The 14668-nt window shown below is 31.9% G+C and overlaps 1 protein-coding gene across 2 annotated transcripts; it reads right to left on the bottom strand.

Annotated features, from left to right (window-relative positions):
• Positions 1 to 4867: 4867 nt before the first annotated feature.
• Positions 4868 to 9673, bottom strand: LOC107065778 (putative fatty acyl-CoA reductase CG5065). Of its 2 annotated transcripts, none has more exons than XM_089172754.1 (9): positions 9434 to 9673; positions 8698 to 8877; positions 7309 to 7402; positions 6980 to 7225; positions 6689 to 6834; positions 6317 to 6619; positions 5924 to 6184; positions 5590 to 5847; positions 4868 to 5500 (listed from the first exon to the last, which is right to left on the bottom strand). In XM_089172754.1, exons 2-7 carry the CDS (start codon positions 8865 to 8867, stop codon positions 6106 to 6108), a joined length of 1038 nt encoding a protein of 345 aa, XP_089028880.1. In that variant the 5' UTR covers positions 8868 to 8877; positions 9434 to 9673; the 3' UTR covers positions 4868 to 5500; positions 5590 to 5847; positions 5924 to 6105. The 2 variants fall into 2 exon arrangements, with proteins under 2 accessions (XP_089028880.1, XP_089028879.1); XM_089172753.1 differs by having other exon boundaries at positions 5924 to 6187.
• Positions 9674 to 14668: the final 4995 nt, after the last annotated feature.

The raw sequence follows: 14668 nt of genomic DNA on the forward strand, positions 1-14668 counted from the left end.
TACGGCAGTCCCGTCCGCCGATGTACCGAAACTGAATGGAGACTCGCCGAACGTTATGGCGTGGATGCCGCGTATATGCGGCGCTCGTACCCACAGGTCGTCGAGTGGATGCCGCATATATATATATATATATATATATATATATATATATATATATATATCGCTTACGATAGTGTCCTCCGAGCCGCACTACCAGGGGGTTCTCTTATCGTTAGTTATGCGGACGATACGGATCTTCTGGCTTCTGGGCAGGACCTGTTGCTGGCGATCAGGAAGGTCGAGCGTGACCTCGAGGTCATCATAGCTAAGATTGAGGGTGTTAAATTTACTCCTAGTATTGAGAAAATATGCAGAGGGTTCAGCAGGTTTTATATTATATTAATTGCAATAGTGTTACAATTCTATTTTTATTATACTTTATAATTGATATAAAATAGTATAATTAACAATAATCAACAATAGTCAATTATGTTGTTTCTCTTTCTACGTCCGCGCTTATCGACTGATCTATATCGACTGACTACACCGGATACGCTTCGTATCCCTCTATTGTTTTAACCTATTAGCCATATTGCTATTATATCTTTAGGCGCGTATATTTAAGTTTTAAATTAGAAATAGAAGAAATTGGGAATTATTGTCTATCCCTTTTTTAAACACTTCCTCTTAATCTTCAATTTCTTCTTTACATTATATTATATTTTTTAAAAAAATTATGTTATCCATTAGTGTACTTAATCGATTATTAACTTGAAAAATACTACAAATAGTATATTATGCAACTAGTGCGTAAAGTTGTCGATTACGCACTAGAACTCATTCGCTCGAGTGGGCAATCGACAATTGCGCACTAGTTTTATATACTATTTTTTATTACGAATGCGGGGACATATTTGGTACATAATTGGGGTCTAGGGGCAGAGCCCCGGCGGGGGATGGGGTGGGCGGAGCCCCCCTCTCCACAAAACAATACTGAAAAAGTTAAAAAATTTTAAGTAAATTTATTTTTGTAACTCCTGCTTTCAAAGTTCAATTTTTTAGCCTTGTCTAGCAACCGTAAAGTCGCATATTCCCGTGATAGTGGTAACTATGTAGTAACTATGGTTGTTACTATAGTAGCGTGAGGGAAAGTAGTACTTTCCAACCGATTGACCGTGCGGGAATGAAAATTATCTATCACTTTAATTAAAATTAAAAAAAAAAGTTGTTAAAAATCTACGTAAACAATGAATGAATTAACGAGACCTTGTACGCCTCCAGACCTAGTATCTGCTGCTAAAAATGTTACACATGACAACTTTATTTAAAATGTAACCCTATTATGGATTGATTAAAATTTTTTGATAACTAATATAGTTAAACTAATTAAAACATTTCTTTGTAAATGAATAATTTCTCTCTATTGAACTTTGAAAGCAGTCGTTACAAAAAATATTGTTCGATATATGTGTCCTAACTGAGACATTCACAGGGCTTAATTAAGACACTCGCCAGAAGAAACAAGGTGTTTACGACGAGACCGAGTACGCTTACCACCACTCGCCTAACGGCTCGTGGGGGTAATCTGCGTACTCGGCCCCGTTGCAATCGCGCCGTTTCTTTGGCTCGTGTTTCAATTGTTTAGCCCTGGAATGCCTCACTTTGCACACATGTATCGAAAATATCTATTACATAACGGAACTTAGTTTTTTTTAAACAACGGAATATCGTGTCCCCCTAATTTCCGAGTGGAGTTTCCTTTCACCAAGATCGAAAGCGTATTCAAAGAGGAAATAAAATAAATGAAGAACTAAATATTAATCTTATCGTCTAAGATAGCCTTTTTAAAGAAGAAATAAAATACAGAAAGAACTACATATTAATCTTATCGCCTACAATATTAACACTTTGATTGTATTCTTTTTATCGTCAATTTTCGTGCGGTAAGTAAAATTTGGGTGCGACAAATAAACTTTCCGCAGTCAAATTGACATTTATTTTACTCAAAACGCGTGTTGTTATTGTAAAGTATTTAAACAGCGTCTTTTCGACCCCACTAGCGATCGAAAAGATAGTACTTTCCCCGCATGAGTAATACAAAATCTAATTTCACCACTCCGTGCGGAAAGTGTCAACTTTCCGCCCGCTGTGCAAAACGGAGTTGTCGCTTTCCGCCTACGTCGAGCAGAAAAGAAGTATACATTTGGAGAGGATGAGGTGAGGTCTCCAAAAGAGCGTAGATCCGTATCGTTAAGAGCGGGGTAAGGGTTTTCACTTTCGAAAAATCGATTTTTTTTGACTTATCTTATTGTTTAACATTTGACGAATATGTCCTTAAAATTTAAATCCGATCTAAGCAATATTCTTGAAGTTATTGTCAAATTAGTCTCGGGGCCTTTCACGCTCTAACTCTAACAGCTACGGTCGTTCGGAATAGCAGTGCAGCTGTCGAACAGTTTATTCATTACTATTGTCCAAACCCAATCTAGTTTTAGAAATATTTTATTTAATAAAGGCAGGTAACTAAAGCCATAAAGATATATTTTATATTTGTACGTATACTATACACTACAATATTTTAAAGCAAGAAACGTCGTACGTTCGTACTTCGTTGTACGTTCGACCGTGCGCTTGTCATTTTAGAATTTTCTCAAAAAATTTTCTGTACAAAAATGCCGAAAGTAAGCAAAGTTTCGAGAGAAGACCGACAAAGTGGAAGGATTTATTTGTGTAGATCAAGAAAAAGGTTTAATCCGAATAAAATAATTAAAGATAAGGTTACCACAAAAAGTGCTTCATCGAAGAAAATCAAGCTAAATACCAGTGCAAGTGTACTAGAAAACGTTGAAAAGAGGCTGAAGACATCGACAATGCCGCAGAAAGTTTGCTGTATGGAGCTGGAATCGATGATTCTGTGTAAGTTGGAAAAAAAAAATTTTTTCTTCATTCTTTTAGTTCATAAACTTTGAACGCGTTTTTCTCAAAACTACTTTTTCAAAGTCCGTGTTCACTGCCATTTGAAAACTACTCAACCGATTCATTTCAAACTTTGTACACATTTTCTACATATAAAATACCTTCTCCCTACGTTTAGTAAAATTTTTTTTTTTTACATTAACGGTGTTTCCCACCCACAAAATGGGGGAAATTTTCGTGGAAAATAACGGTTCACACTTTAGATGGCCGCCAAAAATTTTTAAATTAAAAAAAAATAATCGGAGAACGTAGGGGGGAAGATTTGATTATAATTTGACTAAATTTTCATGGTTTTTCATTTTCAGATAATTTCTGGCCGAGTTACAGTGAACACCGCAAATTGTTTTTTTTTTCAAGACGCTCTGGGGGAAGCTCTGTTACGGGCTAATGCTTCAATATTTCTGTATGAAAAATTTACAGAACATTGTCAAAACTATGCTCAATAATGTATAGAAGGTTTGAATAAAATTGCTCAATCCATATTTGAGAAAAAAAAATCGCAAATAAAGTGTTTTTTCTTTACGCTGAAACCCTTACCCCTCCCTTAAGAAAAAGAGTAAAGCCGTTTGGGTATGCTAGGTCAGTTATAAGTTTTATTGTTTCACTTCAGTCAATCGGTTTTTCTCGTCAAGTCTCTTTGAATGTCGTATTCGAACTTTTCATTCGGCAGCCTTCGGCGCGGCGCTGCTGAGCGCGCGCCGCCACATACACACCATGGGCAATAAATAAGAAAGCCTCAGAGCACATGTTTATTGACCTCGGCTTCGCCTCGGACAACAATTACATGTGCTCTGAGACATTTCTTACTTTACCGCCCTAGGTATGTAATATACTAAGAACGCATTGAATTGTATCGCTCTCTCAGCTTATTGAACTGTGTAAACAACGAGTCTCGAATTTGAGACCCGTGGTGAACTCCATCAATTCACTCTGGGCGTTCAACCTGTTAAAAATGATTTTTTATTACTTATGCGGGGAAAGTACTATCTTTTCGATCGCTAGTGGGGTCGAAAAGACGCTGTTTATATACTTTACAATAACAACACGCGTTTTGAGTAAAATAAATGTCAATTTGACACAGTTGTCACACCCAAATTTTACTTACCGCACGAAAATTGACGATAAAAAGAATACAATCAAAGTGTTAATATTGTAGGCGATAAGATTAATATGTAGTTCTTTCTGTATTTTATTTCTTCTTTAAAAAGACTATCTTAGACGATAAGATTAATATTTAGTTCTTCATTTATTTTATTTCCTATTTGAATACGCTATCGATCTTGGTGAAAGAAAACTTCACTCGGAAATTAGGGGGACACGATATTCCGTTGTTTAAAAAAACTAAGTTCCGTTATGTAAATAAATTTACTTAAAATTTGTTAACTTTTTCAGTATTGTTTTGTGGAGAGGGGGCTCCGCCCACCCCAACCCCCGCCGGGGCTCTGCCCCTGGACCCCAATTATGTACTAAATATGTCCCCGCATTCGTAATAAAAAATAGTATATAAAACTAGTGCGCAGTTGTCGATTGCCCACTCGAGCGAATGAGTTCTAGTGCGTAATCGACAACTTTACGCACTAGTTGCATAATATACTATTATTTGATTAAAACACTAACGTACATTTTTTTATGACGTAAATATTATAATTAATAATATAATTTTGTTGTATTCCTGGATCAATACAAATCTTTGTAAATTTTTTATAAAAACAAAAAAATTAAATTTAATAGACATATATTTTGTCTTTATGAATTAAATATATTTTATAAAGAAGGAAAATAAAAATGTGACAGTAATTTACTTGCATTTGAATAGAGTTTTTACTTCAAAGCTCAAAAATATCTTTTGCACTATCTTCCTGGGCCCATAGTCTGTACAGATTACTTAGAAAAAGAATAATTTCACTAAGGATTAGAAAAGATAATATTGGATTTATTATTAGCATATGGATTAAAAACAACATGTTTGAAAAATTGTCTTTACTAGATTGCTAAAGGCAATCTGTCAAATTGTAAAAAATAAGAAATTACTAGCGTCCTTTTAGTCTAGTTATTGCACAAAAAGTCTACGGCTGTTGTGCCAATAAAGTCGATGACAAGTGTTTATTTTTACCAGACCTATTGGTAAGTTCTTCTTTTATTAATGATAAATATTCTACGTTTAATATCTTTTTAAGTTAACATATTAAAAATTATTTCATTTCCCATATTATCAACAAATATAATTTGAACGAAGAAAAATAGATTCCAACCTCTATATTCTTGCTAAAAGTTTTAATATGTAGACATCTTCTCGTTAATAAATAAAGTCAATGCGTCTATTGGCAGAAATATTTCAAAGCTGTAGGGAAAAGTATTTATTCCATAAACAAATAATTAACATATTCTATCTAATGATAATTATGAAACGATTGTTCTATTATCGTTTTTCACAGATTGTCAAAAATAAAATATGTAAGTAAAAAGAGAATATAATAAGCAATATAAAATCCAAAGAATTAAAAAATAAATAAACCACTTCAACGTATAATGAGCTATTTTCAACCTAGAAATGATAAACAATAAAAACGATAATTAATTTTCAATGGTATACAAATAATATTTGTTTTAAAAACAAGATAATAAAAAATTTACCTTCTATAAAAAGGTTTTGATTCTTCAATGGTATCCATCGGGTCTTTAGCTAAAAATACTCGAATACCCCTCATGTAAGTAACAGAAAAACACTCCCAATCAATATCAGCAACATTAAAGAAGAAGTTACTTTTATCGACTACAGATAGCTTGTCCCATAACTTCAAAACATTATCGTTTGTAAATTCCCATTCATTCATTGTGAAGAAACTTATTACATGTTTAAACTTATCTATATTTCTGAAGATGTTAAGCAATCTGAAAAAAAAACAACTAACTTAATAATGTTTATTTTTATAGGCAAATAATAAATCTAGATATGGTTATACATTACATTGGTTTTCTTCCGCTGAGATATAATAAGGAGTCCGCTATAATTGCTGGTATCCAGTGCAAAAAAATTGTCAAAAAAATATGGAAATAATAGTTCGTGTTAAACCATAAGCTGTAGTACCAGAACACTTTTTTCGACGGGATTTCAAATCCGAAAGTTCTTAGATAATTTTCCATAACTCCTCAAGTAACTGGTCTTTGAACGGAGGAAACAGCATTATAAATTGGAATCTCATCGTCAACGGGTAAGTATTTGTTATCTCTGCTGAAAAGATTAACACCACGTGATATTGATCTACGATTAGAGCCCTTTCTTACTCACTGTAAACTTTATTTTAAAAGTTGAACAAAAAGTTGATTTTAGTGGTAATTCAAAAAAGAAGAAACAAATTACCGTTTTTGTCCCACGTCCCATACTGCAGCAATAATGTTGTTGACAACATAATCGGCAGGAATTATGTCGCAGACTAAGTTGTCATCACAATACAGTGTTCGTAAAACACCTGTCGAGCTACCAAAACTAACACCTGTAAATCCATACAAATTGTTTATCCAACCAGCAATTGGTTCCTTTTCCGTTGGGATAACAATGGATGGCCGAACGATACAAGTTGGAATTCCATTAGAATATTGCCGTACAGTATCTTCACAGATTGCCTTTGAAAATACATAAGTGTTGGGCCACTTACCCAGTAGCCTGTAAAACAAACGAATATGTTTATCGACTTATTTCTAAAAAAATGCAATAGGTCTCATGTTTTATTACTTTGGGGTAATTAAATCTAATTGATCTTCGGTCAAAATTTCTGTTAATCTAATTATGTCTTCTGTCTTCATGGGTGGCTTATAGAATTTTTCTTCGATTTTATTGTATACACAGTGCGAGTAAGACGTTGAAACATAAACAAAAGCCTAAAAAACAAAATTATTATAAAATTAAAACAATTTATTTTTTTCAAATTAAACTAATGTCTATATTTAAATAAATTAATCTAGTCGGGAATTGTGCTTAAACATACGCATTTGTATACGGATAATTTAACTAGAAAAAAAGTACCTTTAAGCTTGTCATTTCTTGTGCAAGCAAGAGAAGATCTCTTGTTCCTCTGATATTTATGTTAACTATAATACGAATATTGTCCGCAAAACGTACGGATGCTGCACAGTGAAAAATTATATCGGTATCTTTAATGCGTTCGCGGTCCCTCTCTGACAATCCTATATTCAATTGACTCGTGTCTCCTTCTATCAGAATAATCTTCTTTTCGACATCTTTTTGCTCTCTCTTCAATCTATCAAAAATCTAAAGATTTAAATATAAATTGTAATATCGGTGATAACTTTTATTCGCATAATAATTAGTACAGAGCATGTAACTTTACTTACAATATCATTGAAATATTCTTTAAATCGAGTTTGCGGATCCTTCTGTTTCTTTGCCCTTATCAGCAAATAAATCGTTGTTATTCCTGGACAGCATCTGCAAACCGCAGCAATAGCATTTATAGTAAAAGATTTTAGCCGAAAAATAATTTTTATACAAAAAAAATTATTGTCTAAGTTTACATATAGAAGTAAAAAGAGAAATAGAAAATAAAAGGAATAAAGAAAAATTATGTTTATTTTTAAAGACAGGTAGTATTAGATAGAAAGTATCCGCTTAATATAATAATTTAAAAGAAATTTTATTTGCTAAAAAAAAATTCATATTTTTGTATGACAAAAACTTTATGCTATCTTTTTATAGCTTTTTATATAAAAAGCTTAAATTCCTGTGGTACAAAAGTTTAAATAATTTATAGACTTTAACACTTAACCTACCATGCGCGGTCAAATGACCCTTTTTTAAATTTCGTTTAGAATTTCTCGTATACAACTTTACTGTATCACCATATAGCTTATTGACTTTTCCTATAACATACACACAACCCATTTTTCAATATTCACAACTTTCTTAATTGTTTATCTTCCGAAAAAATTTATACCATGTCTAGTCTACCACGAGCGGTCATTTGACCGTTCAAACAATTCATGTTATATAAAAATACATTCTTCAGAAAACGCACCCTAATAATTGTTTTACGAGTGTACAATATAATTGTGGATCTACAGTGTAGACAATTATAGAACAATAAATGGGGTCTGTCATTTTTCTCGTCAACTAAGAGCCTAAATGATTCCACAGAAATCAAGAGATTTATTCGGTTTGATATCAAATATCAACGAAGAAAATGCTTACAAAACAATAAATTCGCTTTGATTTCTGTAGTTTGATACAAGTTAATCGAAAATAGTCAAAACTGTTATAAACCAGGTGCATATCTTGCTATATATGAACAATTGTTTTCTACTAAAGCATGTTATAGTTATTCTTATACACTTGTATTACTCAATACATGCCCGAAAAATCGGACAAATTTGGCATAAAATTCTGGTTAGCTTCCTATATAAATAGTAAGTATATAGTAAACGGCTTTCCATATTTGAGAAATAATAAAGGGAGAGAATCATCTGTCCCATTTTTGAAGTTTGTAACTTTAAAATGAACAGAACCATATATGGGCTATGGGAGAAATATAACAACTGACAATTTTTTTACAAGAGCGTCATTAGCGAGTAAGCATCTTGCAAAAAAAAACTACTCAAGGATTATTTTTCTTATTTATTTCAAACTATATGAATCTCTATTAAAATTTATTTAAAATTTGTGATTGAAAGCTTATAACTAATGTACAATTCTGATTGGTAACAAAAATATATATGAAACATTCTTACCTCAAAAGTTTTTCAATTATAAGTCTTCCTATAAATCCTAAGCCTCCTGTTATAAAAATTTTTTTTCCAGAATAAAATGTAGCAATTTCACCCCGTTGATTATAATAATTCGACTCTTCTACCATCGGAAATAGTTCCTCTTGATACGTTTGTCCGCTTAATGATGCCATTTTTTGAATTCTTTTATAATAAAAAAAAATATTACATATAAGTAAAGTACACAAAAAATTTCACTTAATAATAATTATCAATCCCAGACAAATCTTAAAGATAAGTAAATATTTATAAGTGATTGTAATAGATACTTTTAATTATAAATATGGTTCTAAGTTGGTCGTTTTTAGCTGAATGGAAAATTCAGTTTTTATTTTTTTTACATAATTTATTATAGTAACAAACATAAATAAAATAAGTATATTTGTTCTAATAAAGTAATTATTTTATAAAATTAAAAATTTTAAAATAACGTTTGAAAATAAATATGCCAATTAATATTTCCAATGACTGAAGCTACTCTCATAATCTATGGCTTTTTAATGTTCCATTCAATATAACTTCATAATAATTTTTTTTAGCCAACTTTTAAAATTTTATTTGAAAAATAAATTAAACTTGTTAATTTAGTTCGTCTGTCCTTTTATCTTATTTATACGAATTACACTTATTTACAAAATTTTATCTTTTGTGAATTTCACAGTTATAATTAGTATAGAATGTTAAAAAATAAAAAACTTACCTATTTATCTCAACAACTTTTATCACAAAGAATATAATAAAATGTGATTAGCTTTTCGATTTTACACTATTAAAAAAAAACTTTTATTAATCTTATGAAGAACTAAGTATGTTTGTGAGATATTAAGAAATATTATAATAAATTGAGTATTAAAAACGTCTTCTCGATAAAAATATCTGTTGAACTTTTTCTAAGTAACGTAATTCAACTCGATTTATATATCGACTGTCGAATATCGGTAATCCGCTTCTGCATTTATATATATGCACAATCCCACTCCTGTACAATGTACAGACTTCATATTATCAATTTGCATACAATACAACAGGAAACAGCATAGTCATCGTGAGAATGTTCGTTTTGCAATAACATGCTAATTGAATTATTTTAAATTTTACACCGTCTTATAGCAATTTTTTATCGTAATTTGTTACTATTTCGACCACGGTATACTCTCAAAGAAAAATAGCAATTTAGACAGCGTACAGTAGTCCCAAATTTATAATATGTTGCCAAAAAATGACAATATAGTTTAATATTTTGGAAAATTAGTATATGAATTTTTTTGAAGTACTTGACTACAAATCTAATATTAATTTTGAAAAAAAAAACAATGGGAAACACACAACTAAAGATAATAACTATGTCAATTTAAATGAAAGTAATGTTATTTGTAGCGAGATCGTTATTTTAATCGTGTTCTTTTTTTCGTAATTAATGTAAGGATTATTAGATCTGTGCTAGATAGATAAACATGAATTACTATTCACGAGATACTTTTGTTTTTATAGCAGCGACTATTATTTAAGTAATTTACAACAATATTACTTGCTTTCGTTCTTTTTCCGTTAGCAGTCTTTGAGGTTTGATTGTCACTTGAAGATAGTATAAATCTCTTATTTTGAAGATTTGTATTCAAAAATTTATTCATAGAACCAAGTATGTCATCCTTAGATCATAAAAACCGGATAATTATTAAAGATGTCGTGAACTTATAGTAACAGTCATTGTATGCGATAAAGTGTACAACTTGCTTAAGAAACTATTTCGATGGCCCAACTCGATTGCACATTCGATCTACAAGAAACAAAGAAAAATTCGTAAGATCTTTCGCTGACCTAATACAAAGTTATAAAAGTATTTTATAAGTATATCGAAACATTTTGCCCGTCACGTGTAAGATTTTTCGTTTTTTTCGTTGTCCAACGCAGTTGATTTAGACGTGTGTGGATGTCTTAAAAGACCTTAAAGTAGACAATTTATGCAAAAAAAGAAAAGAATCTGGCATTCAAGGGTTTTTTTTTAATTCTATATTTTGTTAAAAAAAAATTTACAAGAATAAATATAATACGAATATTTCACCGTTTTCGCGACTAAATACTCTACTATACACAGATGCATCAATAATCGTTGTAAGCCATGTAATAATAGATTATTTCGTAAATGACAACGAAAGAATAAATATTTGATATTTTTTATATATAGATTACTAATAAAATGAATTTTTCTGAAAAATAAATGTAAATGTAAAATCTTTGGCTGTAGATCAGGAATTACAGCAACCTTCTCCCGGTGAGACTCGTTTCGGTATTGATCGAGGTATACGACATCGCTTATCTCGAACATTCAACGACCATCGACTTTTTATCGTCCATCGATTAAAGAATCTGAAATAAACAAATCATTGAAATATTAATTACTGTCGGAATCTCGATTTGTAAATAACTACTAATTTTAATAAACGTACTTTTTTACCAGTTGATTTTTACGCGATAAGTATTATACATGTAGGGAATTTTATTTAGGGTGAGAGGTGCGAGGTGAATATACATCCAGTTTAATCCTACTAATAAGATTTATTTAAAACAGGTATTAGAAAAAGTACAATAATAGTTTCACAATCTTACAATTACAACTTAGATGAGCGACTGTATTCTTACAACTAATAACGACTTATAATACAACTGCGACTGTTACGACTGATGACTAACTACCTACGACTGCGACTGCGACTGCGACTGCGACTGCGACTGCGACTGCGACTACTTTCTTATTTCTTTCCACGTATTTTATATCAAAAATGACCTGCACCCCTTTGAAGAGGGAAGGAGCTTACGAATCTTATTGATCAATAGCATAAGGATCCACCCCCATAGTCCACCGACGGGTACAGCCTATGGTTTTCGGTAGTGGGAACTATGCATAAAGAAACTTGATCTAGAACATCGGAATGTTATCTCTTTTTATGGTATCGCATATGTTTACATAGGAATCCGAAATTTCTCAAAGGGTTCCGACACTGCACAAGGGATTTTTATTGCACCAATATATCCCGATAATCCTTAGGTTTGTTTATGGTTTTATGGCCTTCTTAATCTTTTCTTTTAGTCTCTGAATAGAGTTTTCCTTTTCAGAAAATAAAATATAAAGAAAAGAACTGAATACTAGGTTTCGTCTACATCTGCGACACTTAAAACTCTCCTACATACATATATTCGGATTTATCCAAGGTTGCAGTATCTAGGTCTAGGAAGTTGTTTTCATACAGGGATAAACTAATATTCCATTCTAAATACAATTTCATTGTCTGTGAAACAAAAAGGCTTCCAATTTCGATAACTCAGGCTACATGTGGGGGAACACTTTGTTTTGTCCTGACTTGCACATACCATGCAATAAGTTTTCTTTCCTTTGACATCGATCTTTGCAAGGCATTACTTATGAGTCGGGACGATCTTCCGAGTAATCGCTACAGCACGTAGCGTATCAAGCGTATCAAGTGTCACTAGGTGATAGGCACTTTACGTTATTCTTACCAATTTTAAGGATAATATAAGGAGCTGCTTAAAGGATTAACTACTACCTTTGTCTGTTTTCTATTCAAAGTTTTGTTCCGACTCTAAAGCAATAGAAAACTTTATGGCTTCAATAATGACTCTATATTATTTTATATTATTTATTAATACTAAAAGGTTTCAATAGCCACCAACGCTCTCCAATTCTTTTACATGGACCCATTGGCTATCTCATAAATTTCATTGATGCATATGCTTAAAGGCACAACCAATTAAATAAAAATCTCTCTGAAGATTTCCTTCGCATTCATAGTATCGAGCACCCCCGCCTATGTTTCAACACATGAAACCTAACGTGAAAATGACAACTACAACGCAGGAAAGCAACCCTTACCGAAATCTTAGAGAATAACCATACCTCCTTGCAATAAAATATTATAAACAATTCTCTTGAGCCATCCCTCGTATTTTCCTTCCCCCCGACTGAGTGTCGCCAAGTTAGGACACGTCTACTAAAAGTCACGTAGGACTAACGGTAATCCATTCCTGGAATATTCCAGAACAAGAGAATAATTATAAATAACTATCGCCCGCGAAACTATATGTACAAACACACGATTGAATATGTAATTCTTAAATATAATCGAAGATGCTGAATATGTTGTCTTACTACTGAATTGTATTGGAATATAATTGATTTAAGAATGATAAAATGATTATTGATTGGAGATTCACGAAACGTAATCTATTAAGAAATGATAAAGCGTAATTGTCTATGGGATATTGAATGTATGATGAGAACTAGAGAGATAAAAATTCATAAATGATAATCTGGAATATATAAGAATAGTATATGCATGTATTAGTAGTCCACAAGGATATAAGAACCTTCTAGAACAGAGATGCATAGGAAGCTTGGGTCAGCTAAAGCCAAAGAGTGGGGGTACCAAAGCTACCCCCTTCCACGAAGGATTTTTGGGGGATATAAAAGCGAGAGGACATCACCCTCGCGTTCACTTTTATATTCTCACCAGTCACACTTGTAACTTATATTTCTTACCGGTCACTTACATTTTCACTGTTCACTCATAGTTTTCCAGTCACTTATAGTTTTCTGGTCATTTATATTTTTACCTGTCACTTATTGTTCAGTTGCTACTTATAATTATTCAGTAAACTTCACATTCGCTACTAGCGTTTCAGCTCTATTCATTATTTGAACATTATTCAATTTTATTAATTAGTCTACGATAAATAATTCGCCTTTCGAATCATTGTGTTATTCAACCTTCCATTGGAAAGAAGCAGCCCAAGCCTCCTGCGCAATCTCGAGAACGACCAGCCATTGTACCACATACTGTAAGTCACAAATCATCTTTATTTTCATTAAAATTATTGATAAATCAGAGCTGCGGTTACCAAATCTTCTCCCTTGCATCAAACCTTCCTTAATCCACCCTCTTTATCGTACGCTTTTAGCCAGACTTTATCACTGTTTTAAACGAGAAACGAACCAGCCTGGTCCCGGTTAAACTCGGTGAATGCAGAGTGACCATAAACAGGCATTACATATACTACTTATCAAAACTCGTCCTCTAGGACGTAACAGTCTATATGTTCATTTTTCTATTAATTTGCTATCGTTTATTCGTTATCATTATTCTAAACTCGTTTACTTTTTTGTTGAACAACGTCTACTAATATTGTAGGATGTGAAAATATTTAGCACTTATTAGTTTGTTCTATATATTTTATGAAAGAGTATACTCGAAAACTTATTAAATACACCAAAGATCTAGATAATAATAATCGGGATCTAGTAGCGTTATAGCACGTTTCCGAGTCAATATTTAATAAATATTTTCGACATTCGTTGAGGATACTTTTCATATTCGAGTTAATTCTGCATTAATAATGTTTTGGCATTATTGTAATATTGTATGATATGGATTTCCACGCGTAGTGTCAGAGTTCGCCGCCTGTAAGTTTCTTACGTAAGACTCGTATTAGCTTGATGTAGAAAAGGGCAGGTCGCACTTCCTACTTTCAATCACGTGTTGACGTTGAAAACTGATGCGACGCAGTCGTGGAATACTAAAGTCCAAGCGGTGTTAACGTGTACATTAGATATGCAAAAGTAATTTACATTCATATGGTCACTTTATTTTCTGCAAAAACTAACTAATCAAAAAAACGATAACATAATTCGTGGCAAGTTTTAATATTGCAAAAATTTTAAATGCAAATATAAAGAGTAAATAGAAGCGTTATTCCTCATATAATTTAAAAAACTTTTTTTTAAACAGAAAACTAAGATTTAATGTTTCTAAACAAGCATAACGAATGTAATGTAGTATATAAGTATTTGTATTGAATTATTTATATATTGTTAAAGCAGAAAACTTCTTTAGAATCAGAGTAATTTGAAACTCGAGGAATC

Source organism: Polistes dominula, unplaced genomic scaffold (assembly GCF_049000335.1).
Source record: "Polistes dominula isolate Pdom_NZ unplaced genomic scaffold, Pdom_raw_medaka contig_23, whole genome shotgun sequence".
Classification (NCBI taxonomy): Eukaryota; Metazoa; Arthropoda; class Insecta; order Hymenoptera; family Vespidae; genus Polistes; species Polistes dominula.

Bases quoted from the DNA above. Each gene is read 5' to 3' on its own strand.
- LOC107065778 (XM_089172753.1), bottom strand. From the start codon at position 8,867: ATGGCATCATTAAGCGGACAAACGTATCAAGAGGAACTATTTCCGATG. The intron at 7,403-8,697 runs GTAAGAATGTTT...TGCGGTTTGCAG, and splicing joins ATAATTGAAAAACTTTTGAG to ATGCTGTCCAGGAATAACAA. The intron at 6,835-6,979 runs GTACTTTTTTTC...TTTGTTTTTTAG, and splicing joins AAGAAATGACAAGCTTAAAG to GCTTTTGTTTATGTTTCAAC.